At 48.1% G+C, this 26865-nt stretch overlaps 3 protein-coding genes across 9 annotated transcripts in view; 1 reads left to right on the plus strand and 2 right to left on the minus strand.

The window, feature by feature from the left end:
* LOC134033934 (histidine-rich glycoprotein-like) overlaps positions 1 to 26865 on the plus strand; it is an 80178-nt gene that overhangs the window by 49038 nt on the left and 4275 nt on the right. The window lies entirely within an intron of this gene.
* LOC134033483 (glycerol-3-phosphate acyltransferase 4-like) lies at positions 154 to 8020 on the minus strand. 2 transcript variants are annotated; one of them, XM_062477661.1, is made up of 13 exons: positions 7892 to 8020; positions 7056 to 7239; positions 5348 to 5417; positions 4907 to 5198; positions 4551 to 4625; positions 3467 to 3556; positions 3236 to 3329; positions 2876 to 2991; positions 2599 to 2654; positions 2198 to 2283; positions 1886 to 2014; positions 1336 to 1415; positions 154 to 1198 (listed from the first exon to the last, which is right to left on the minus strand). In XM_062477661.1, the coding sequence occupies exons 1-13, from the start codon at positions 7909 to 7911 to the stop codon at positions 730 to 732; spliced, it is 1761 nt and encodes a 586-aa protein (XP_062333645.1). In that variant the 5' UTR covers positions 7912 to 8020; the 3' UTR covers positions 154 to 729. The 2 variants fall into 2 exon arrangements, with proteins under 2 accessions (XP_062333645.1, XP_062333646.1); XM_062477662.1 differs by lacking the exon at positions 7892 to 8020 and having other exon boundaries at positions 7056 to 7364.
* Positions 8124 to 26265, minus strand: LOC134033485 (calcium-binding protein 1-like). Of its 6 annotated transcripts, none has more exons than XM_062477664.1 (8): positions 25250 to 26265; positions 13351 to 13506; positions 11992 to 12022; positions 11665 to 11808; positions 11384 to 11493; positions 10969 to 11043; positions 10469 to 10541; positions 8124 to 9427 (listed from the first exon to the last, which is right to left on the minus strand). In XM_062477664.1, the coding sequence occupies exons 1-8, from the start codon at positions 25946 to 25948 to the stop codon at positions 9402 to 9404; spliced, it is 1314 nt and encodes a 437-aa protein (XP_062333648.1). In that variant the 5' UTR covers positions 25949 to 26265; the 3' UTR covers positions 8124 to 9401. The 6 variants fall into 6 exon arrangements, with proteins under 6 accessions (XP_062333648.1, XP_062333650.1, XP_062333653.1 ...); XM_062477666.1 differs by lacking the exon at positions 25250 to 26265 and adding an exon at positions 16383 to 16926 and having other exon boundaries at positions 13347 to 13506; XM_062477669.1 differs by lacking the exon at positions 25250 to 26265 and adding an exon at positions 16377 to 16427 and having other exon boundaries at positions 13351 to 13509.

Raw genomic sequence — 26865 nt, forward strand, 5'->3', positions numbered from 1 at the left:
ATATTATTTTAAGTTGCCGACCCTGTATGTTTTAAGTATAAGGCCTATTATTTTATTTCTGAAACATGAGAACTATGTCATTGCTGAAAGGTGTTGTTTCAGCACCCAAACTAACCCCAATGCTACTATAGTTTACTCAGGAAGACACACAGATTAACATATCAAAAGATAATGTATTCATGGATACAGCATTCTGAGCAGTAACCCAGGTAACATGTAGATTCAGCCTGCATTGACAGTTCTTAATCCTGAACAAACACAAGAGTCAACACTAACATAAACCTTTACAATTCTAAACATAGACCCATGTATATACTGTACATCAGTAACCGCCTCTCCAACTTATTTAAAGAAACAACACAAATACATAAAATCGTTTTTAAAAGTGCTAAATGTTTAAATACATATATAAAAAAGATTACATTCAAATAGTTCAATGTGTGCAGTGAAAGTAAAAAGTTTTGGGCTCTCAGCCAATAGAAAACCACAGCTTCAGTCAGTGGTGTTCCATTAGAAATGTTTGTAGGGATGCACGTGTTCCCAGAGCAGTTTACTGATGTTTCAACAGATAGCCTGTAGATGTCCAGTTTATAACGAAGACACAGAATGAGACAGCGAGTGTAGCTTTGCAAGCGAGAAACCCTTGATAGGATTAATTGGTCCTTAGCCATCTCTGAGCTTCTCTCTCTTCCTACCTCCATCCTCTATGTCTCTCCTCTGTTCCTCCCTCTATTCTCTCTCTTCCCCCCTCCCAAAGTCCTCTCCTTCTCTGTTCCTCCTTCCCTCCTCTCTCTCCATTCCTCCTTTCTCTGCCTCCCTCCATTCTCTCTCTGACTGCTCATTTTCCTCCCCGGGACTGTCCAGGGTCTGGTCTCCCTCCTCCCCCGGACTGTCCAGGGTCTGGTCTCCCTCCTCCCCCGGACTGTCCAGGGTCTGGTCTCCCTCCTCCCCCGGACTGTCCAGGGTCTGGTCTCCCTCCTCCCCCGGACTGTCCAGGGTCTGGTCTCCCTCCTCCCCCGGACTGTCCAGGGTCTGGTCTCCCTCCTCCCCCGGACTGTCCAGGGTCTGGTCTCCCTCCTCCCCCGGACTGTCCAGGGTCTGGTCTTCCTCTTGTCCTCCCATCAGGACTCTGCTATACAGTTTCTGCTGCTCCTCCTTGAACGCATCCTTCACCTTCCCTCGCTTCAGCCCTCCGTCCCTGGGAGAACACACACACACAATCACACACACACATGTATATATATTATAGATAGATAGAGCGAATCAGATAGAGGCAGTGTGGCAAGTCTATTATGATGATGATAGAAACCAGAGGAAGTCTCCACAGTGGCTCACCAGAGCAGGTCCACTAGCCCACCCTGTATGGCGATGGCTGCTTTTACTCTGTTGGCAAACTGGACAGCATCCTCTCCTTCCTAGGACACACACATACGTATCCCAGTGAGGTGAGTCTGACCTAGCTCCCCTCTCCTCACCATGGGGGGCAGGTACCTAGCTCACCTCTCCTCACCTTGGGGGGCAGGTACCTAGCTCACCTCTCCTCACCTTGGGGGGCAGGTACCTAGCTCACCTCTCCTCACCTTGGGGGGCAGGTACCTAGCTCACCTCTCCTCACCTTGGGGGGCAGGTACCTAGCTCACCTCTCCTCACCTTGGGGGGCAGGTACCTAGCTCACCTCTCCTCACCTTGGGGGGCAGGTACCTAGCTCACCTCTCCTCACCTTGGGGGGCAGGTACCTAGCTCACCTCTCCTCACCTTGGGGGGCAGGTACCTAGCTCACCTCTCCTCACCTTGGGGGGCAGGTACCTAGCTCACCTCTCCTCACCTTGGGGGGCAGGTACCTAGCTCACCTCTCCTCACCTTGGGGGGCAGGTACCTAGCTCACCTCTCTCTCCATGGGGGGCAGGTACCACACACTGCACACGATGGCCCAGCTGCTCATCATCCTCAGCAGGTAGCTCACCATCCCGAACTTGCTGCTGTTCCAGAACGCATCCCCGAACCGGGGGTCATACTGGCCGGCGTGCATGGGACACACACATCAGAGACACCCACACACGCACATCGGAGACACAGAGAGAGACACACAGAGGGATGGAGAAAGAAACCATAAAAAGGTAAGAGAAAGAAAGCGATATGGAGGAGAGAGTTCCAGAGTGTGTGTGAGAGATTCAGAGGAGAGAGACACAGAGTCTACCTTTATGGCCACAGGGTAGACCGTGCAGCCAATCTCAAAGCTGCCTTTTTTAAACATCATCACTGAGGTGTTGTTGATGCAGGTACCTGATCACACACAGATACAAATTTATAAATATTTTTCTGGTATCAGACATTATCCATTTTTACATTTACATTTAGTCATTTAGCAGACGCTCTTATCCAGAGCGACTTACAGTAAGTACAGGGACATTCCCCCCGAGGCAGGTAAGGTGAAGTGTCAATTTGCATCGCTGGGAATCGAACCGGCAACCTTCTGATTAATAGCCTGATTCCCTAACCGCTCAGCCATCTGACCCCCCAAAGACTATGAATGATCTAGAAGATTCCACACGGGCACAGCCTCATCTAGAGTCTAGACAGGCCATCGTTGGTACGAACCCTCAGGGAAGATGAGGATGGGCAGCTTGGTTTTGTCCGACACGTGGTCGTAAAGCCTGAAATCAGACAGGAGAGGAAAGTCCTTCATGGTGAATATCACACACTCTCACAAATGTGTCGTTACATTGCTATAAATATGGTCGGAACGTGATTACTAACCAACAGAACGCCTAAAAAATAACATAAGACAACAATCGCATCTAGTAAAGTTAAAAAACGGATTATATACATTTAAAGAGTGATTGTGAAATTTGCTAAAATCTGCTTCCGTTGTTACCTTTTGGCCACCAGGTGGCGGTCTTTGACTTCGGATCTGTCGAACCAGATGTGAGGGGTGGACTTGACCATGGCTCTCTGGACCAACCCCATCAGCCCTCCATGGGTCTGGCCCACCTGGAGGGAGAGGGGGAGGGGAAGGGGGGAAGGTTGAAATATATGGAGGAGGGGGAGAGGAAAGTAATAATAAAGGGAGAGGAAGAGAGAATGAGAAAGATGAGGAGAGAAGTAGTTCTGATCTAGTAGCATCGACTTCAACAGATATCCTACTGATCTAAAAGTATACACATCAACAGATGGTAGAATAGACCCAAAATAACCCGATGTCGACTAGTGTGATGCTGGGACAGAGCCAGGGTACCATGGAGTAGCAGCCGTCGTTGGCCAGGATGATCACATCTATGGGAGTGGTGTGGTTGGCCACGCAGATGCCTCCATTCTTTGGTTTATTTTCACTGGGAAGAGAGGAAGGAGAAGAGAGGGTGTTCTGTGTGTGTATGTGTGTGTGTGTGCTTGTAAATAAGTGTGTGGTCTGGTACCTTTGTGTATAACAGTGTGTGTATATGAGTGTGTGCATAAGTGTGTGTGGTACCTGTGGTGGTAGGTGATGATGGCGGTGAGAGCTCTCACACAGATCCGGTAGCACATCAGGTGCACCTTCTCACTGAGGAGAGACCTCATCCTGGGAGGAAACACAGCATCAGCTCTCATAAACACACCCTCATCCTCTCATCTCATAATCACACCCTCATCCTCTCATCTCATAATCACACCCTCATCCTCTCATCTCATAATCACACCCTCATCCTCTCATCTCATAATCACACCCTCATCCTCTCATCTCATAATCACACCCTCATCCTCTCATCTCATAATCACACCCTCATCCTCTCATCTCATAATCACACCCTCATCCTCTCATCTCATAAACACACCCTCATCCTCTCATCTCATAAACACACCCTCATCCTCTCATCTCATAATCACACCCTCATCCTCTCATCTCATAATCACACCCTCATCCTCTCATCTCATAATCACACCCTCATCCTCTCATCTCATAATCACACCCTCATCCTCTCATCTCATAATCACACCCTCATCCTCTCATCTCATAATCACACCCTCATCCTCTCATCTCATAATCACACCCTCATCCTCTCATCTCATAAACACACCCTCATCCTCACATCTCATAAACACACCCTCATCCTTTCATCTCATAATCACACCCTCATCCTCTCATCTCATAATCACACCCTCATCCTCTCATCTCATAATCACACCCTCATCCTCTCATCTCATAATCACCCTCATCCTCTCATCTCATAATCACACCCTCATCTTGTCATCTCATAAACACACCCTCATCCTCACATCTCATAATCACACCCTCATCCTCTCATCTCATAATCACACCCTCATCCTCTCATCTCATAATCACACCCTCATGCTCTCATCTCATAAACACACCCTCATCCTCTCATCTCATAAACACACCCTCATCCTCACATTTCATAATCACACCCTCATCCTCTCATCTCATAACCACACCCTCATCCTCTCATCTCATAATCACACCCTCATCCTCTCATCTCATAATCACACCCTCATCCTTCCATGGTGTGTTTTGGGGAGGTGGATGTGTGTGTTCTGGGGTCGTTGGGGAGACCTACTGTCCATGAGGCAGGCATCCTATCAGAGTGGTCAGGACCAGTAGCAGACCTATACCGGTGACAGCCAGCGTTACCCTGGAGACAAACACACAATTTCACAGTTACCATGGAGACACACACACACCTTCACAGTTACCCTGGAGACAAACACACACTTTCAGTGACTCTGGGGACTAACACACACTTTCACAGTTGCCATGGACACAATGTCTGACTGGGAATGAGCTGCTCTCTGACCTAAGTGAGTCTGACTGCGAGGAGGCCTGTGGGGGTGAGTCTGAGTGTGAGAGAGTCTACCTCTGAGAGAGTCTACCTGAGAGAGTCTACCTCTCAGGGAGTCTGAGCTTCTCTCTGACCTGAGGGGCAGCAGGAGCCCGTAGCGGATGAGCAGCCCCAGCCCCCACAGCACGGTCAGCCTCAGGCTGATGTGGCGGAAGTTGTAGTTGCTGCGCGTCAGCAGGTTCCAGGACTCCAGCTCCTGGGCGGAGAAGCGCTTGGTCACCTCGTCGTCCACGATGCTCTCCACGCCGCGCCGGGAGAAGTACATGATGTCGGCCAACTCAAACTCGGGCTCGGAGCCCAGAGCGGCGCTGCCCCTAAACTCCTGGATCTCCTGCTCTAGAGACAAGGGCTCCTTGGCTATGATACCTGGGATTGGGGGAAGGAATAGCGAACAGGCAGCAACAGGGACAAGGAGAGAAGGACAGTAGTGAGAGGAGAGCTACTTCAACAGATGTAGACCCAAACTGGTTGTCTCTGATGGACCCTTACTAAAGGACCGCTGGTTTGGGCCTCACCATTACTGTAGGGCTTGTGCAAATGCTGGTTCTTCTCTTTGGCTCCTTGCTCCATTTTCAGGGTGGCCCACTGCAAAAAGAGGATATCATCATGTGAGCCACATTGGAACGCCATGATCTGATTATGCCCGAGTGTAGCAATTCTTATCAAGGATGATCGAATCTACGAGAATAAGCTTCATCACTGTGCGATCATCTTATATCTGAGGAATATAGCATGGTGCTAAGCTGTGGAATGGTGCTGTGGAGGGGAAGATATGTGTGGGTGCATGTTTGTGTGTGTGTGTGTGTGTGTGTGTTAAGGTGGGGGGGGGGGGTCCACAAGGAATAGTAATGAGACAACATGCTGTAGCTTTGACACAAAACAGACAGCTTGAGCCCTGAGCTTGTCTCTGGAGGCATGTGCCCTCCCTGGAGAGAGGAGGAGAGGGGATCGAAGGGAGGGAGGGAGGGAGGGAGGGAGGGAGGGAGGGAGGGGAAAAGGACAGATGGAGTGAGATAGAAGGAGTCACAGAGCACATGGGAGTGAGGGGAGAGAGGGAGGGAGAGAGAGGGGGGAGGAGGGGAGCTGAACACCTCTGGTGCTAGCCACAGAGAAAACTGCCTAAAACGTTGACTTCCCCTCACTAGGTCTTTCATGGGCCAGCAATCAACAACCAACAACTATCCAGCCTGCTGAATCTCGCCAAATCCTCTATTTAAACACCTGGTATCTTAAAACGTCAAAACAAGCCATGCTGTGTAACCCGTTTTACTAAAATTACGCACCGCAGATTAGAATCCACGAGAGGACAGGGTGCCAGCTCTCTGAGCAGGCTCATTACTTCCGCCCACATCCCTTCCTCCTCTGATGATGACAATGACATCACTTCCTATTTTGCCTGAATCACTTCCTTCACGCCACCCGTGGCACGACTGCAGCCTAACATCTAATTCACTAATGTTTTTCCTTTCAAAGAACCTCAATTCCTCGTTAGGATTAGGCAGTAGCACCTAGACGGATGGTAATCGTTATTGTGAAAATGGAAATGTGCCAGTACCACATGAGTCAATGGCTCTCTTACTCTAAATGCTTATGTCACTGAGATTACAGCCCGAGGTTGTTGTTGTGACAATGGCTGTGAGCAGCAAAGTCCAGGTTAACGGAGAAAAGCAATGTCTAGTATCTCTGGGAAATGCAGGAAGTGGATGTCATGTGGTCAGGGTTGTGGGGGAGAGGAGTATTTAGACCTCAGGGTAATTCAGACCACAGCTGACGGTGTCAGAGAGACAAGTTACAATTACATTTTTTTCATTAAGCAGACACTTTTCACCAAAGCGACAAACTTTATATTTTAAGAATTTGGAGGGCAGAACAACCTACAGAACTGTCGGTTTTCTGACAATGTCATGAAGATTTACATTTTATTTTTCAGATGCTTGTATCCAAAGCGACATTCAAAAAGTGCATATAGAAATTATGTATTCTATGTGGAGGAAGCTGCATTAGTTCCTGGCACTCACCAGAGGTAGGTGTTGACCAAAGACAGGTCTGACACTGGAAACTATGGCGCTGGTCATGAAGTCAATAGGTAAGTGCCACACACTAGGCCTAACAGTGAAGAAGCTATAACAGTAACCTATACCCCAACAGTTAGAACTATAACTAAACTATAACAGTTAGTAAGCTATAACAGTGAGCTAAAACACTGAATAAATGAACACTTACCTCAAACACTTTGAGGAGGGCATTCATGTAGATCCTGCGGATCCCAAAGGACACCCCAAGAACGGCCGGCACGATGATGAAGACCAGCAACAGCGTGAACCACACGGTGATGGAGATACCGAGGACCATGCACAGGAAGCTGTCCACGGGGAGGACGGACCAGGCCATGACAGCGACTGACGACGTGTAGTTAACTAGGAATGGGGAGTTGAGGACAGGAGGCAGGGCAGACTTGGCTTTTACTTAGTCCCTTAATAATAGCCTCGGATCCTGAACACTGCGCTGAAACAGGACCCCCGTTACAGCATCAGGACCTGCGAGGACAGAGTGCAGACTTGTCATGCGTCTTAAGAAAGTATAGACTAGTGTCGGTAGCAAGTGTGAGCATCGAGCTAGTCTAGGTTAATTGCACAGAAAGCAACCTCTTTAAAGACTCAATTGAGTCTATCAGAAAACGTTATTACTGTAGTTGGTTATGATTAAAGACAAGTGTTATACGCAACAGCTAGCTTGAATGACAGTCAGAAGGTTAACTATTGGCTATAATGAGCTAAATAACGAGTTAACTAGCCTACAGTATGGCGCCGTGTTTACTTCAGCATCCACCTAACCTGCCAGGGAAGTATAACAGGAATCCGTTAGCTAGCTAGCTCAGCTGCTAATGGCTAGAGCTAGTATGATGACGTACAAACAAGGCAAGCTATCTTACGTGTAGTGCAATCTAGCTGGCTAATTTAGTTAATGTTGGTTAGTAGCTAATAGACCAATTGATTGCATATTAAAAGAGGTATTTAAGGTAGGTGGTGTATTTGGAATAAAGTTACTCAATTCACCAGAAGTCCATACCAGCTAGCATCGGACGCTGGAGAACTCATGTTGACCATCTTCCACGTTCAGGGATCAGCTACTGTAATCCGTTTATTTAGCCAGTTAACTGGGGGTTAAAGACGTGCTCATTCGCACACGAGCGACACCCCGTGTTAATGCAGGGTTCACCCCCACTAGATACCCCACTGAGAAAATACCCACCACGTACCTATACATTTAGAGAAAACCAATTTCCACTGAAAACAAAATGTTTGTGTCGCAATAAAATTCTTTATTCCTTATCTACTCACCTGCTACAAATGGTTGTAATTCAGTTTTTGGCATGCATAGAATCACACATGAAATACAAATCAACGTACAATTAAGACAGTTTAGAGCAAACACTCACAAAAACACGTAAAACACATCAATAAACACAGAAGGCCTATCCCTCTGACAAATAAGACATCTCACACAGGTTCAAATGTTCCGTTTCCCCGCCTCATTTGTGCACCATTCCTTTCCTATGTGGATGGTAACTGCTCTAAAATCATATATGCATTCTTAGTTTACATGCAGGAAAATGTTGAAAACAAGGAATGACATTAATCAGAAGTACATGTTTTGTCTCTTCATCTGATCTATGAGTCTACAATTCTCCTATAGCCTAGATGCCCTTCGTTCAAGGAAACCTTGAAAAAACTCAAATTAATCTCCCTTTTGTATGCTCATCATAGACTCTTGCTTGATATGTGTTGATGATTATATAAATGCGAAGAAGTGCATTAGTGCAAATAGACAACATTTAATTCAAACTGAGAAAAACTGGCTATATGCCTTAGGTTTGACATTAACTCTTCACAGTAGATTAAGACATTAAGAGACTTGTAAACACTGACACACGCACACACACACACACACACACACACACACACACACACACACACACACACAGATGCACACCCACACACACAGATAGTTCATATTTAAAATGGTCAAATAAATAATCTATTGCCTTTAAAAGTGTATGTACGGTGTCCATTATGCTAAAGACCAGACACTATGTGTAAAAAGTGCTAAAAATGTCTCATTTACTATGCTACTGCCACGACCGACAGTGGCACTGGGCGCGAGTCAAGCAAGTCTAGCTCAAGAATGCACCTCGCTCTTACTACCTACTGTAAACACACACAGTACAAATGTTGTCAGCGCTATTTGAAATATACAAGGTTAAAATGTGCGAGGCGTGTGTCGTTGATCTGTTGCGTTGTCAGCGACAGCAGCATCATGTCGTTACGGGGACGCTGTTGCCGTCAGCGACAGCAGCATTATCGCCACGGGGGTCGGGACATGGGGTCCACCGTGGATCCAGCGGCCGCTGTGCTCGATGCAAGATGTGGCAGTGACAGGGCGGGGTTGATATGTCGTGTGTTTCCTCTTGGTCGGAGGTCAATAGGTCTGGGCTCGCTGCCGTCTCTGCCCCTCCTCTCTTGTTGGGAGCGGGCGTGGTCGGTTTCCGAGACGGTACATCCTCCCCCCTCAGCGAGACATCATCCGCACAAACTCTGACAGGAAGGAAGCAGACAGGCCTTACGTAAGATAACGAGTCTGGATGAGAGGGCAGCGCTTGCCTGCCTCTGAATAAACGAACAGAGATGATCTCTTGACACAGGGAACGCTGGGAAGGCATGAATCACTATGACTGCGACGCCTGGTTCAAAACCTCCTTTATACAGCTCAAACTGTCAAATGTACACCGGTACAAATTTAGCACCGGCATTCCGAAATAAATGGATGGAGTGAATATGAGAATATGGAGGTGTAACCTGTGACAGTGGTGAACAACCAAATGACTCGAGGGTAATAATAGCAACAGTAGCTATTTCTGGCCCTCAGGCAGTATGCTTTCCTTGTTTTTTGATAATCTGTGAGGTGGCATAATCCTTTGGTGTGGAGATAATCTGTCAGGCAGGCCTACTGCCTGCATTCTCCCACCACTCTCTCTGCACGCTGCTGGAATATCATCCAGACTCACACTAGGCTGTAGCTGGAGCCGACACAGCGTGTGTGATTTGTGTGTGTGTGTCTGTATGTGTGTGTGTGTGTGTCTGTATGTGTGTCTGTATGTGTGTGTGTGTCTGTATGTGTGTCTGTATGTGTGTGTGTGTGTGTCTGTATGTGTGTCTGTATGTGTGTGTGGGTGTGTCTGTATGTGTGTCTGTATGTGTGTGTGTGTGTGTGTGCATTTGTGGACATGCACATTGGCATGTATGTGTGTTGGTGTGTGTGTGTGTGTGTGTGTGTGTGTGCATGTACGTACATACAGTACATGAGCAGGGGAGTCACCTGGTGAGGGAGTGTGTGTTTGTACTCTTGTCTATTTGCTGCTCTCTAAACCTCAATGTGTACTTAAACATATTGCAATTCCCAGCTTCTTTGAGGAAGCTCACAAAATTGACAACCCCCTGAGGGAAGTCTTTTCTTTCAACAGGACTTGTTCCTCGCTCTGTAATTACACACCCAGGTCTAAAACATAGACAAACTAACACAAAGCATATCACACACATAATATCACAGTTGCTGAGGAGACTTAGAAACCTCCTTACCTTCAAAGTCAACATGTCCATCTCCATTCAGGTCAATATCCTGCAGGATGTCCTCCAGATCTCTGTGGCCAACCTGACGGAGAGACAGGAACAGGAAGTGCTCAAGACAGGAAGTGCGAGGGCAGAACGACCTACAGAAGTGTCTGATTGTATTTCTGACACTGTATGCTGAGGATTTAAATTTTACGCTGACATTTTGTTCATTTTGCAGACACTTCTAACTCACACAGTTAGCTAATGGAACCCCTTACACTAACTGTGTGAGTTAGATAGCTAAACCTTACCTTCGTAATTGCATTTTGTGTTTGAGAACTAACGTAACTGCTAGCTACAGGAAGTGGTTGATCACGCTTATGCAATATGCGGACATGATGTGTGCATAGTGGATCGAAGCGGCCAATTGCAAGTTAAGGTGGAAACGTCAGTTGGTCTTTCGTCAACGTGCCGTGTGTGTGCAGTGAGTGATTGACAAAATAACACAGACTCTGTTTAAATCTTACTTGTTGGCCTAGAAGTTTCTTCATGGCTTCTCTGAGCTCGGCGGTGCTAATTTGACCGTCGCCGTTGGTGTCAAACTGAAAGAGGAAGGTCAATATGGAACATTTTAATGACTGGAATCCACTCAAATCCCCATCCATTCAATCTCTCTATTCTCCTTCAGTTGAACTCTCTTAAGTATTCCTCTCATCCTCTTAGAATTATTGTCCATCTTTTTACATCAACCCGTTTCTATTTTGAGCTGTCATTCCACCTTTTTTCGCTCAGTTCCCATCTCCCTCGGTTTCTTTACCCCCCCCATCCCCAGCCCCGTCTCCTCTCATCCCCCGGCTCCTCGTCCCCTCCTCTCTGCTTCCCCCCCTCTCTCCTTTTCCTCCCTCCTCTGCTATCCCTCCCTCCTCCCTGCTCCTTCTTCACCTCTTTGAAAGCATCCCTTAGCTCCTTCACTCCAATCATGTCTGCCGTTTCAGCCAGCAGTTTAGGCCCCATCAGCTCCACAAAGTCCTCAAAGTCTACATGTCCTCCCACTGCAGGAACACCAGAGAAGAAGAAGGATCAGTAACACAGCTACAAGTGAAAATATTTTTTCCAACCTTTCCAACTTTTTTTTTTTTTTAACGTTTTTTTTTTCTCCTTTATAACCTTTTTTTCTCAACTTTTTTTCAACTTTTCACTTCTACACACACAGAGTAACTCACAGTTCATGTTGATCTGCTGACTCAGCTCGATCAGCTCCATCTCAGTGGGCATGTATCCCATGGTCCTCATGCAGTTCCCCAGGTCCTTACAGCCAATGAAGCCGTCCTTGTCCTTATCAAACTCCCTAAAAGCCTCGCGCAGCTCTGGGGGGGAGACACATTTAATTCACTACAATTAGGATGGATTCAGTGCAGCGAATGTAAAAAAATAAAAACACTGAATTTTACACAACGTCTATCACTATTAGCAGCACTGCATTCAAGGTCATGCATCCATCACTGAATCGAACATGTTTTTTGAACCCATCTCCTCTCAGTCACACTCACCATCCATCTCCTCTGGTCGCAGCTGTCTGTCCTGGAAGGTACACAACCACAAAACCTAGTTAGTCTCAACACGTTTTAACTATAAAAGTAATACAATCTCTTTGAAACCTCTGCAAAACATGTCTGACATTTCAAAGGATTTGTTACTATTAGATATGAAGAGGAGGGATGAAGCCCAACAACATGGCACTTTGGTATCAGTGACTAATTTAACACCCGTTTGTTCATGAAAGTTTGGTTCAAGTGAGACTGATTGAGCTATCAACCCTCGACATAATTCAGCTGCAGTTACAATGTGTTTCATTCCCTTATTTGGAGGTGAGCTATGAAGTACTGAGAGGACACACACACACACATCATCACACCCATAGAAACACACACGCAAGTGCTTATTTTGTGCCGTCTCAACTTCAAGGATTTCTTTCTCTTTTAAGTCTAACCTGTGTCTGACCACCAGCCCATCTCCTCTCCTTAACAGCATCTTGTCACAGCACGTCATGAGGATGGGCTGTTAGGGGAAGCACCTACAGACCAGTCACTAATGAACGGCCCCCCGGTCAGAGAGACAGAGGCAGGTCGGTCTCTAATGATAAGGGGCCACTGACTGGAGAGACATGCAGTCACAGAGGAAGTCAGCTGACCACAGCAGTAGTGCTTCTCACGGATGAGGAAGAACTCAGCCCGTCAGAACGTCACATTCGAGCGTCGTCAAACACAAACCATCAATTACACATAGGCTTTAGGTGATGCCTCCACTACATACACACGCATTACACAGTACACACATGCTGTAGGTCACACACACTCATACACACACAGTATCCACATGCTGTCTCACACACACACACACACACACAAAGTGTGCCTTCGCTCCCCCCCCCCACACACACACACACCCTCTTATTCTGTAGACATCAGCTCATAGTCAGCCGTACAATACTTCAGTGATTTGCTGCTTGACATAACGACAACATGGATTAGAACTGGATGAGGACATAAGATCACAGTACATTTTACTGACTGGGAACTGTGGTCAGAGTTAGTATGGTGTGTAGTACAGTACACACTGGATATGTGCCTGAATGTTAGTGCAGTGTGTAGTAAATGTGTGTATATGTGTGCGACTACTAGTGTAGTATGTTGTATCTGTGTGTGCATGTGTGTAGGTCTGGTCATGTAGTATGTAGTGCATAGCTGTGTGTATAGTATACGTGTGTGTGTGTGTGTGTGTGTGTGCATGTAGGTCTGCTTGTGTACTTTGCAGTATGTGTGTGTGTGTGTGTATGTCTGCTTGTGTACTTTGCAGTATGTGTGTGTGTGTGTGTGTGTGGAGGGATGTTCGTGTCTGGACTTACGTACAGCCTGCCGGTTATCTGCGAAGCCCTTGCGTAAGAAGATGCAGGCCGGGCCAAGCACGTTGTGCATGTGGGCCCCGTTCTGGGCCAGGGGCTGGTGGTAGGCCCCCCCCGAGCCCCCCTCCTCGCCCTGCACGGCTTTGTAGCTTCTCTTCTGGTCCTGGGGGGGCCCACGTCCATGTGAGGGGGGAGGGGGTTGGAGGGGGGGGGGGGGTACAGAGGAGCGCAGGGGGGTGGTGGAGACAGTGGTAGAGACCGTGACTCGAGAGAAGTTGTGGAGTTTGTAGCCGAGCGCCGTGCTGAGTGTGTGGGAGGAGTGGAGGGGGGGGTCGGGGCGCTGAAGGGAAGGAGGGGTGGGGAGGGGTCGCAGTGGGTAGGGCTGGCGGGCTGTCAGTCAGAATGGAACACCACCGGGCGGGGCGGACAGTTAGTCGCGGTACAGGACAGCAGCGCAGTCAGTGGTTAGAGACGGTCGAGTTATTAGACAGATCATGTCAACCCTGAGACTTGGAGCTCAATCACTGAGACTAGGACAGACAGCCTTTTAACACAGGCATCTCACATGAAAACAAAGTGCTAGATGGGATTGTACCTTAGTGCATGCAGTGGTTTGCTGATACAGATTTACAGGTATTTCAAGCATGGTTACAATTACTGTAAGTGGTTAACCAAAACTCCAGACTGCTCTCTCTCTCTCTCTCTCTCTCTCTCTCTCTCTCTCTCTCTCTCTCTCCTCCCTCCCTCCCAGGGCGTTGTGTGCCCAATCACAGAGATCGATGGCTCATTTGAGCTCATGCTAATTAGCCTTTCCTCCATCTGCTGAAGGCAAATCAAATTCATCCAACCATTACGTTATAATGACCAATTATCTTGCGGTTGAGGGGTAGAAAACCCCCTGCAGAGCCAGCCCCCAATTACCTGAGGATCTGCAGGTTAATTAGAGAGGACGGGAACATCCCATCATGAAGACCATCTGAAGTCCTCGTCCAATGAGGGCAGACGTGTCTGTAGTGTCTGCTACATGAATACGTTATTAAAAATTCTCTCAGTAGCCCAAGGAAGATCTCAGTCCCACTGTCACAAAGAGTGACCTGCTGCCGGATACATGCCCTGGATCACACACACACCACACACATACACACACACCACACACACCACACACCACACACACACACACACACACCACACACACACACATACACAAACAACCACCGCACACACACTTACATGCAGACACACACACACTCATACTCACCATACACACAGAAAAACGCACACTTACAATCAAACACACAGACACACACATACAGTCACACACACAGACATGTACTGTACAGACACACATACATGTGTACACGCACCAATGCACTTACACCCACACATGCGCTCATTCATTTCCCCTCTAAAACGCGTGACCTTCACTCTCCATCTGCTAACGCGTCAGCACCATCCACGGGAAAGCAATGCCTGCTGGGTAATCTGTCCACGTGATTCAGAAAGAGATGCCACGCCATCACAGGGTCCGCTGATGTCCAGCGTCCCAAACGTGGTACCGGGCGCCCCCTCTGAACCAGCTCACCAGGACCAGGGGACCAACCCCCATCTTAGGACGGGGAGTCGGGAACGAGAAGCAGCCAAGCGCGTGAGCATCGGTGTGGTGGACAGATGGCTTCAACAGTTGCTTGTCATATTGTCCGTGCTCAAGAATGAGCAGCTGCTGGGGAGAGGTGGGAAAATCTATTTGTGGGACTTTTGGACGGGCGGATAGAAGCCTAATTCCAGTGCACGTCAGCCGACCGAACCATGCTTTTGTTTTTCCTCTTATTCATGTCTGTCTTCTCCTCTTTGTCTTCTCGCCATGTCGAAACAGAATGTCTGTCAACGCACACTTGTGGTACACTGGGTGGTCTAACGACTTCCAGCCATGTTTCCCACTCTCTCCCTCCCGGATCTGAAGTGTTACAGTAGCTCGCTCTATCAACAACAACAACAACAATGTCTCCTACATGACGGGCAGATCATCCGGTGGGAAGTCAGACCTCCACGTGTGTCAGTGCTGGGCACCACAGGACAGCGCCAACCGGTGGCAGCTTTGGTCCTCAGCCTCCCTTCAGAGGTGAAGTGCCGGCGCGAGGGCTAGGCGGAGTGACTCATGTGGAGGACGCACTCAACCAAGCCGGTGCCAAGACGACAACGACGATAGCGCTGTTGACGGAGAGCTAGGAGTTGAGAGCCTCTGAAGAAGCAGAGAGCCGACTCCCAGTCACTTCACCCCCCAGAGACACCCACAGAGCCTCGACCCAATCACAGTGATATCAACACCCACAGAGCCTCGACCCAATCACAGTGATATCAACACCCACAGAGCCTCGACCCAATCACAGTGATATCAACACCCACAGAGCCTCGACCCAATCACAGTGATATCAACACCCACAGAGCCTCGACCCAATCACAGTGAGATATCACGACAAAAACAACCCAGCCTGATATCACCTGAGGTACGCAAAGCGTTTGACATACAGGGTTGATGCTGTACCATGAATCAATTTGAGGATATTTCATCTTGAGTCAGGGACTGGTTTCCATGCTGGTTGACTAACTGTCCTCACTGAGGTTGAGAGAAAGAACCCAGCGCCTCAGACCCTGGGCTGCCCTGTTGGTTCTCATGAGCGCCCGCCCGCCCGCCTCGACACAGCACAGTCCGGAACACCACTCACTACTGCCGCACTGCCAATTTCAATTCCAAACGGCAACCAACTCCAAGACAATTTAATGCTACACAAAATGCTCCAACTTTACACTCGACAATCCAACACTACACCGACTGTCCCAACATAGCACACTCACCCCCGTACGCCAATTCAAGTCCAGTCCAACACAGTCTAGGCTGGTCCAATAGCCTCCAGTCATGTAGGGAACAGAGAGAGCAGAGGGGGGAGGGGGGTGGGGGGAGGAAAGAAGGGGGGGAACAAGGATTTGCCAACAGTCTGGGCTCCAGGCAGTCCACAGGCACAGCACACAGAAAAACCTTACCTTTTTGGAGAAATGTTTAAACGGAGACTTGACACAGTTTCCCATAGTAAGAGTCCTCTCGGTGTGTGTTTTTTCTGTGTTTGTGTGTTGGTGTGTGTGTGCACGTGTGTGCGTGTGTGTGTGCATGTGCGTGTGCGTGTGTATCTGGGCATGCATGTGATCGAGAGAGGTTGGGGGGGGGGAGGAGGGGGTTCAGTGGGTCAACAACTTAAACAAGAGGACATTTAGGGAGAGAGAGAGAGAGAGAGAGAGAGAGACAGGGGGAGAGAGAGACGAGGGGTACGGGATCAGCAGACTGGCCGGTGGGAAGGACAGTGAAGGGGTGAGAGAGGGAAGGAGAGAGAGACCGGAGGATATCGATTGAACGAAAGAAAGATGAAAGAAAGCCAACGAGAGAACGGAAGGAAGAACCCAGGACGCAAAGACAGGAGGAGGAGTGGAGGGATGTGTGTCTTCTAAGCCAAATGCAAGCGCTCCAAGTTGAAAATGCAAGGTTGCTTGTTCAGTCGCTCACCATCCCCTCTCTCTCTCCCTCTGTCTCTCTCTTTCTCCCTCCCTCTTTTTTTCTCCTTCTCCCCTCTCCCTCCCTCCCTCCCGCTCCCTCTCTCTCGCCCTCTCTCACGCTGTTGCACAGTTCTAACCCATCTACGCAAAGGGAGAATGTGACAAAGAAGCTAGTTCGGACAAGCATATTACCTTCCCCCGAGCAAGACACTAGAGACACTAATCCAAACACACACACGCGCACGCACACTCCATTAAACACACATGGATATGGGGCTGCGTGGAGCTAAAAATAGAACCCGCTCTCTCCTGTACCCTGTCTCTCTTTCTCTCTCCCTCCCCCTCTATTTCTCTCTCTATATATCTCACACACACACAATCACAGACATAAACACACACACACGTATGTAAATAGACCCAGAAGAACGGGCTCATCACTAAGTCAAAGCTGACTGGAAGATGAGATCAAAGCCAAAATATGCTAGAATGGAACATAAAAGGCGTTCAGACCATCCAGAATAGACACACACACAAACACAAGCGCACACACACGTGCACAAACAAACACACGCACGCATACACACACAAAGACGCGCACACAGAAACGCACACACATGTACACACACAACACACTGCTCTTAAAAAATCCAACCCAGCAGGTGTCTGAGAGTATGGATCACAAATCAGTGTGTAAACATGCATCGCCACAGGGGTGTGTGTCCCCAAGCACACAGGGGTGTGTGGGAGTGTATGTATGTGTGTGTGTGTTGAAACAAAACTGTGATGCAGGTGACTGAGAATCCTCCGCCAGATCACCTGCCTGCTATGACACACACACACACACATTTCCTTTTTGACCTTGTCTACTGAAACTGCTTCGTCACGTGGATATCAACCAAGATCCTTTTTTTTTGCCCGTCTCTCTTACCTCTCTCTCGTTCACTCTCTCTCCCTCGTCCTCTCTTTCTCTGGTTTCCTCTCTCTCCATTTGCCTTTCTCTCTGGTTCTTCCTCTCTCTCCGTGTCTCTCTCGCTCACTCTTTCTCTTGCTCATTCACTCTTCATTCTCACTTTCATGTTCTTTCTTTCTTTCTTTCTTTCTTTCTGTCTCTCTCTCTCTCTCTCTCTCTCTCTCTCTCTCTCTCTCTCTCTCTCTCTCTCTCTCTCTCTCTCTCTCTCTCTCTCAGTCTCTTTCTCTCTCTGTCGTTCTTCCCCTTTCGTTTCCTCTCTTTCTATCATTCTCTCTCTCCTTCTCCCTCTCTCTCTGCCTCTCTCTTGTGTGCTGATGATTCACTCAGCTCTACCGCGGGCTCATTGTGAACTTCAGAACACATCAGCCATCACACACAAAAGCCTTCAGCTCTGATAATGTCAGCACGCTGTGTGCACTCTGCTCACACACACACGCACACACACACACACGCATGCACACACAAACACACGCATGCTCACACACACACGCTAACACACAGGAATACACGCACACACACATGCATGCATAAAACACACATGTAAGCACACGCACACAGACACACACATTCACACACATGCATCCATAAAGGCACATATACACATGCATACAGGCACATAAATACAAAGACACACTCACACACTATCCTATGATGGGAGAGGCAGACAGTTAAGTCCAAGATTAAATACTAATAATTGCTTTACAGTTTAATGAAGATTTGAGGTCAAAGATAATCCTGTTTGATCCATTCCCATCAAGTGAGATAAATGAGCTGTGATAAGAGCACTGGGAACACTGGGGAGGCTGATGCACTGGAGGACTGGAGGACTGGAGGATTGGATGGAGGACTGGAGGACTGGAGGACTGGAGGATTGGATGGAGGACTGGAGGACTTGAGGATTGGATGTAGGACTGGAGGAATGGAGGACTGGAGGAATGGAGGACTGAAGGACTGAAGAACTGGGAGGACTGGAGGACTGGAGGACTGGAGAACTAGGGCACTGGAGGACTGGAGGACTGGAGGACTGGAGGACTGGAGGACTGGAATAATGGAGGACTGAAGGACTGAAGAACTGGGAGTACTGGAGGACTGGAGGAATGGAGGAATGGAGGACTGGAGGACTGGAGGACTGGAGGAATGGAGGACTGGGAGGACTGGAGGACTGGAGGACTGGAGGAATGGAGGACTGGAGGAATGGAGGATTGGAGGACTGGAGGAATGGAGGAATGGAGGACTGGAGGACTGGGAGGAATGGAGGAATGGAGGACTGGAGGACTGGAGGAATGGAGGACTGGGAGGACTAGAGGACTGGGATGACTGGAGGACTGGAGGACTGGGAGGACTGGAGGACTGGAGGACTGGAGGAATGGAGGACTGAAGGACTGGAGGACTGAAAGACTGGAGGACGACTGGGGGACTGGAGGATTGGGGGACTGGAGGACTGGGGGACTGGAAGACTGGAAGACTGGAGGACTGGGGGACTTGGGGACTGGGAATGGTTTAGTACTCTTGTGCTGCCGTCATGTCACTGTCCCTTCGTGGAGCGAGTCAGAGTGACGATACTGATCCACCAGTCCTGCCTGCATCGTCTTAGAGACTAACCCAGCTTACTCTGCTTCTGGGAGAAAACGCATAAGCATGAGCGAGTGCAGTGACAAATCCCTGCTAGTCTGTGTGTGGTGGCGTCTCTGAACGTTCCATGGTGCACCATCCAAACGGGCCGTCAGGGATGAGAGGAGAAGCAGCTACTGAAGCTGAGACCAGAACGTTCCAGGTTTGCGTGCCACACACACACACGCACGCACACACACACACATGTAGAAGTGTGTGTGTAACTTGGAGCCCGGCCCCCAGGAAGAGGGGGGAGGGGCCATAGGTGACCTTCATGGTCATATCCAGAAGAGGAAATATGACCGTCTCTAATTTAGATTTGCATTATTGATTAGGTTAAACAGGTTATGGTCTTTCACTGTAATAAAACTGTCAGCTTTCATTTGAGACAAATCACTTTTTTGAAAAGGGATCGTTTGTTCATTGTAATGTCAGGTTGAATGACGCAGGTTTAGTTAGCTACCCTTCCCTGTTCAATAGTAAAAGGGAAAAATTGATGTACTATGCACGTAATAAATGAGGCATTTTACAAAGTTGTTTTCATTTTAGTGAATTAAATTAAATCTGTTATTACTCTCTCTCCTCTGTGTCACACTCCCCACTCTCATATATCCTGTCTTTCTCTACCTTTTTCTCTCTCTCTCTTCTTCTCTCATCAATCTCTCTCCATTGTCCTCTCTCTCATCTCTCTTCAACCTCTCTCACTCCACTCCCTCTCTCTCCGCCCTCTTCTCTTTGTCTATTCTCTCATCACTCTCTCCACTCCTCTTTCTTCTCTCTCCTCTCTGGATCACTGTCACACTTCCTCTCTGGCCAGTCAGACTCAGGTCCCATAAATATTCAGCATGAATGTGCACGCACTCACACGTTTTTACACACACACACACACCAAGGCATCCGTGCACAGACACACACACAAAGGCATTGCTGCACACACACACACAAAGGCATTGCTGCACACACACACACACAAAGACATCCAGGCACATCCACACACACAAAGGCATCCGTGCAGAAAGTCACACTCACACACAAACTCACACACACGAACACACACACGAACACACCCCTTCACACACGTTGACTTCCACAGTTCATGGTCTAATCCCTCCCGTTTCCACAGCAGATCAGCGCTGAAAGCATCTCATTCTTTCACAATGATCCTTCAGAGGACTGAAATACAGATGTTACTATAAATAGATCTTCGCCATCCTTGAAACAGTCTGAAATGACGTGCTAGATACGCCAATACTTATATCATGGCAGTTTATTCACAGCCCCTCCTCTGCTGCCCCTTCACCACCCCGATACATACGTCTTTCATTCCTCTCTCTAGCTTTCTCTCTCTCTCCTCCGTCATTCATGCATCCTGTGTTTTCTCCTCCCCTTTCTCTCCTTCTCCTCCCCAGACCTCATCAAGGTCAGTCTGACCCCGACAGTGGGGGGGGGGGAGGGATGGGGGGGGGGATAGGGAGGAAGGGAGGGAGGAGGAGGGAGGGTCAGAGAGCCAATGAAAAGCAGTAACGAAGGAGACTGAATAAGGAGAGCGAAGGAGAGAGAGAGAGAGAGAGAGAGAGAGAGAGAGAGAGAGAGAGAGTGAGAGAGAGAGAGAGAGAGAGAGAGAGAGACACTTCAACAGAGCCAGGTTCATTGTGAGAGAGATGGAAACGAGGATGGGCAGAGCAGTAAATAGGAGGTGCTGGGTACAAAAAAAAAAAACAAAGGAGAGAGACAGGGGGGAAGAGGGGATGAGAGAAGGAGGAAGACCTCGGAGGGCGAACCGAGCGAACCGGGAAAAAATCTTCTTGACAAAATCAAGTGTTTTTGTTTCCAAACCCAAGATATCAGGAACTCTGAGAATGAGAGCGCATCCTATGTTTACCTTACATAAGCCTGGCCAGGTTCGCTACCATGCCTACCCACAATCCACCTCCTTCTCCTCCCCCTCTTCCTACCCCTCTTCTTCTCCTTATTCATTCCGTTTCTTCAATCCTTCTCCCCCTGCTCAGTCGTTCCTGTGCTAATATAATACAGTGTGTGTGTGTGTGTGTTTGTGTGAATGTGTGTGTGTACACTGTAGCTGAGCTGGTAGACAAGGCTGTGGTGCTGCTAAAGTGTGATTGGCAGATCTATTAACACACACACACACATGCGCGGACACACACAAACACACACACTCGCAAACTCACTCCCTCTGCTGGTGTCTTTTAATTTTTTTAAAGATGTTTTTGGCCCTTTTATTTATATAAAGACAGTTAGAGAAAGACAGAACATTTGGGAGGGAGAGAGGGTGAAGACAGGCAGGAAATGTCACATTTCAACTGAACCACTGCTGGATGTTACCATTCTGATCCTAAAAGAAATGTTAAAGGATCCACTCCTTGACCCAGTAGTGGAGCCGAAAACAGAGTGTTTCTGTTGGGTATTCTAGGACTCGCTGCTCTGCCCTTGACCAAGGTATCCACGGTAACCTGGATATCCCGGGGACAGGATAGAGGTCACAACAGCACAATGAAGCTGCAATGCAAACACATACGTGGTGAGACAAATGCTCTGATTTGCTGCGAGGGAATCTGAGTCATTCTGGGAGGAGATCTTTGTCCCAAAAAATAGACCTGACTGAAATGGATAACTGTTTAATTTTAACGTGTGTTAGTCCGATCGTATACCCCTAAACACAATTGCTGGTGCTCGCACACACACACACTCAATGTCCTTCTTACACATTGATTCGTCGAATGAAAACGAAAGCATGGTAGTTAATTGGATACCTGAGTGAAAAGGTTTATGTATGCTGGAATCCCTGCTTTAGTCATTAATTTGCAAACTGGCGGTGTCAGGTAGTACGTTAGCCAAGGACTTAAATATTTTTACCAGCATACAAAAGGCTGTTCTTCTCCACTTGCTCATAATCAGGTCTTGGAATGCTATATTTAGCACCCACTGGCAGAGAATGAGTTATGTGGGGACTGTATGCAGAGACTGAGGTGTTACATAAGTAAATATGGAATATAATATTGTAGATCATTCTGCTTTATGTCAAAACACTGATTAGAACACTTAAAGGGCCTGACTCTATCAGTTCTTGGGAATATAAACAGTATTACTGGCAGTATAAACACAAGACAAACCACAGTGTATGCACACATTCTGAGTACATTTTGACCTTACACACACACACACACACTGAGAAATGCGCTGCAAAAGTATTGTACCTAGCTTTGTCCAAAAAAACACACAACTGCCATTTTCACTTTCCTTTCACGTCTCTGTAACAGAGCCAGAGCAGAGGTATGAGGAACAGTGATTAGGCAGTAAACGGAAAGGCCCAGAAACCCATCCAGGGCTCAAGTCTACCTAACGAGTCCATCCAACCCATCTCTCTGCCTCCCAGAGAACACGAATCAGACCGGTATTCCAACTAGACATCCTTTAATGATCACCCTCCTCCGCTCTTCTCAACCTTGATCTTCTGCTTTACTTTCCACACCGTTTGAATGTCCCTTTGGAAGGAAAGCGTCTGGTCGAATGAATGAAAAGCCAGTGCAAAGTCAGAAAAGGCTGAGCTGAAGGAGGTCTGCGAGGCTGGCTTCTTCACAGAAGAACATGTTGGAGGGGGGGGGGGAGGGGGGCGGGGTTGTTGTGTGTTACAACAGCAGTGAAAACAACTGATAGGGTCAATACCGTTTACTTCACTTTACAGGTTAAAAGTAAGATATGACAACACAAACGAGCTGTGCAGCCGTTAATAAAACTGACGCTACAGAAAGAATCCGGGTTGTTTGTGTGCTTTTTGGATTACACTTCCAAAGCCAGTCGCTTCGCCAGGCCACCGATCGAAGGTAATCCAAAATAGCACCCACGGTTAATGCTTTGTCCCATATGTCTACATCCACATCTGGGTTGGAGTGGCACGCCTCTGCCTCTGTACTTCCTGGAGCTCCTCTGACTGATTGAAGCTGTGGCCTGGATTGAGTGAAGTTATTCCTGGCTCCTAGCACATGGGGATGTTATTGTCTCCTCCTGAGCTTTCTGTATCTGCCTCGACGCTGCGACTAGAATCACAGGGCCGAGGGGCTTGGAAGGAGAAACTCTCAGTCTCCGTTAACATAGACGACATGGTCAATCCCTCTGTCCCCCCCCACACAGGGGAGAGAGGAGAGAGATATGCACGCTTACTGTCTCCTCCTGAGATTTCAGTTTCGGCCTCGACACCGAGGCCGGAACCTCAGGACTGGAGGTGAGAGAGAGGAGAGACCTGCGCTCTGGAGGGACCGGTGGGGAGAGGGGTGCAGGCGTGTGGTGTTAGTTCAAGGAGCAGGAGATGGGATGCGGGGTGGAGGAGACGTGAGAGAGACGCATGTGTCTGGGAGTCAGGTGGCTGAGCGGTGAGGGAATCGGGCTAGTAATCCGAAGGTTGCCAGTTCGATTCCCGGTCATGCCAACTGACGCTGTGTCCTTGGGCAAGAGGAGGAGGAGACAATAACATCCCCATGTGCTAGGAGCCAGAAATAACTTCAAGACACTTCACCCTACTTGCTTTGGGGGGAATGTCCCTGTACTTACTGTAAGTCGCTCTGGATAAGAGCGTCTGCTAAATGACTAAATGTAAATGTAACTGTAAATGTGTGACGCTCGCACATCGGTACATCTACCATGGCTACCTACGCACCTACGCTTCTCTGCTCTACCTACTATACTCTGGTCTTCTGGGCCGAAGGATGTTTCTGACGTTACATTCTTATGGTTGAAAACTGTTCACCAGAGAGGGTTTGGGTTGACTTACCTGTGTGTGTGTGTGTGTGTGTGTGTGTCTGTGTGTGTGTGCATGTCTGTGACATAATGACTGTGTGTCGTGGTTTATTTTCCACAGGGTTGGAAAGATGATCTCTCTGCTGTTGCTCAGGTGACAGTGTGTTGGGCCCCGTTTATGGGACCCTTCACCCCCTCCACCCCCCTCTACCTCACCCCTCCTCTCTTAACCCCCATCAAACTGACGGTTATTAGATACATAGAGGGAGGCTGAATGGAGCCTAAACGATCATTCATATTTAATGGTGTGCACTGGGGTGATAGGGCTTTCAGTCGGCTTGGGTTCCTGCCTCTCTCAGGAACATTCTGGAACTGCGAATTTATGAACGTTCTGGAACGGTGGGACTTATGAATGTCCTGGACCAAGAAGGCACTGGGATGGAATTCCATATTCTCACAGGGTCCTCCACTGTTTACGACTCAGTTGTTATTTTAAATTTTCTAATGAGGGCGTAGGGTTTAATGTGGCTTGTGTTTCATGTATATATATGTTCAATGCAATCTAAAGAAAATCTAATGATTTACCAACAATCTTTTAACAGAACTTATACTGTCCCTGTCGTAAGTGTAGGTTTGATTCTTAAATCACAGAACCACACTGAAGTTCCTTTCTGTATTTAAAATACTTGTGTGTGATTTTACCCATTCTGTTACACAACAAAACACCTACGCGTGGACGCTAGTGAGGCTTAAAATCCACGGTTTGGAAAACGGTGTGAATCAAGTATATCCTATCTTGCATAAGATTTCCCAGCAAAATCTGAATTAAAAGTAATTTGCAATAATACCTAGCATACGTCTTTTTATGCGGCCCTGTGGTCATTTTATTTTTGCTATAGTCATTAAATTGTGAATAAATTGTGAAATAAAACAACCTAAATAACTACCTGTTGATTAATTTTGATGACTTACAGTGCGTGTTCACTAGTCATAAGGGCAATAAGTTTGCCTAGGCACTAGACCCGCTTACCTGCCCGAAGACGGACTTCACAATCGGGTGAAGATTGGAGTCATACTCGGATGAAGCTGCGCTGTGTCTTTTTGAGTTGCGGCTGGGTGCGGGGACGGGAACGGGAACGGGGGAGGTCGAGACAGGTGGGTCAGAGTTCAAACTTGAGGACGACCCTGGATTTATTTTGTCCTTAGTTTCGAAAAAGTAAGCGGCATCATCGGGGTTCTTGGGATACGCCGGGGTTGGCAAGGTTTTCCGGTCCTGCCGTGTGTTGCCGTGGTGATGTGACGGCGGCGGGTCGCCCCTGGAGCTGCTGTCGTGATGATGGTGGTGGTGGTGGTGGTGGTGGTGATGTCTGGACCTGGACGGCTTGGTATGGTCTTGCCCGCTCCGATCAACCCGCTGTCTCATTTCTTCCTCTCCGTAACCGTCATCTATTGGGCTGCTTTGTCTGTGGGACTGGCTCTTGTGTCCCCGCGCACCACCTCCATTTCGGCCACCGCTATGTCTTGGCTGACAAAGGGGTCTTCGAGCGCTCGCCTCGCACTCATCGGTCCAGTCTGCCTCCTCCGGCACACCGCTACCTCCCGCGGGGCGATGTTGGTGACTGCGGTGGCCGCGCGACCCGTGCTCCGTATGATGCGCGGACCTGCGATTGGGAGCCGACGATCTTAGCAGAGAAGTGGTAGATTCGCTCTTCGGGAGAGAGGAGCTCATCGTTGCCTTGCCTGAGTTTGTTACAGTGTGCAGATGCTAAGGCAACACTGCAGGTTGAGTCAAGATCGTCCCTCCATGTGCAGGTTCAGGGCTGAGCCAGCATAGCCTCGCAGCAGCCTGTTGGATCCCCTCTCAAACCGTTCACGTACGGTATAGAAAGCCAACCAACACCCACCTCCTCACTCGCCAACGATAAAGTTATTTTACCGCTACCTGATCCCTCTTAAACGTGAGCACTGACACTGACAGTATGTGCCAATCCGAAATGTCTCCTCGCTGAAGGAGGAACGAGCGTAGGAGCATTTGGGTGTCTTTGAGGGGGGATTTATACCAGCATGGTTGCGTGTCGCGCACTGTCCCCGCGCGAAGTTCATTCGGTCCCGCGTCACGCCAGATAATGACCGGCAGAGTGGTGAATATTCATCACTGCCTTAAGGGCTTCTACTGGTTGCCTCTGGTTCTTAGGGTTTAGTTGAGCAGCTCATTTTAACCACAGATGATACCTAACGTGACTGTATGTGTGGGTCTTTTCAACAAAGAAATCATAAAATAAATGTGTTGGGGAATCATAATCGGAATTTCTATTAGCCTATTGTAAAAGCTTGAACCTTTACATCGACTGCATTTTTGCATGACAGGATGTGCGACAGGCTACAATATATGTAATTTTTATTCTGTCTAAAATGTAAAATTTCAGTCTGCTACGTCATCTGTAGCCCATACAGTACCGGAAAGTTGACAGGCTGGTTTTCCAACCAGAAACCACATAGCCTAAATCTAATTCAAATGACCACCAAAACGCAATCGATGTACAAAGGGGTTTTGTGATGAATGATGTTTGAAGTACAGTAGACCAACATAGGTACAGTGACTGTAACCAGCTGTAACAGGTTAATAGATGTGCATTGGAATAAACC

Source organism: Osmerus eperlanus, chromosome 14, assembly GCF_963692335.1.
Source record: "Osmerus eperlanus chromosome 14, fOsmEpe2.1, whole genome shotgun sequence".
In the NCBI taxonomy this organism is placed as follows: Eukaryota; Metazoa; Chordata; class Actinopteri; order Osmeriformes; family Osmeridae; genus Osmerus; species Osmerus eperlanus.

What these genes read in the sequence shown, in the direction of transcription:
- LOC134033483 (XM_062477661.1), bottom strand. Translation starts at nt 7,911, where the DNA reads ATGCTAGCTGGTATGGACTT. An exon ending in GGGCTCCTGCTGCCCCTCAG is followed by an intron (nt 4,626 to 4,906) that starts GTCAGAGAGAAG and finishes GTTTGTCTCCAG; the next exon opens with GGTAACGCTGGCTGTCACCG. An exon ending in TGCCCCCCATGGAGAGAGAG is followed by an intron (nt 1,416 to 1,885) that starts GTGAGCTAGGTA and finishes TGTGTGTCCTAG; the next exon opens with GAAGGAGAGGATGCTGTCCA.
- LOC134033485 (XM_062477664.1), bottom strand. Translation starts at nt 25,948, where the DNA reads ATGAGCTCCTCTCTCCCGAAGAGCGAATCTACCACTTCTCTGCTAAGA. An exon ending in GCGACCAGAGGAGATGGATG is followed by an intron (nt 11,809 to 11,991) that starts GTGAGTGTGACT and finishes TCTCCCCCCCAG; the next exon opens with AGCTGCGCGAGGCTTTTAGG. An exon ending in AGAAACTTCTAGGCCAACAA is followed by an intron (nt 10,542 to 10,968) that starts GTAAGATTTAAA and finishes TCTCTCCGTCAG; the next exon opens with GTTGGCCACAGAGATCTGGA.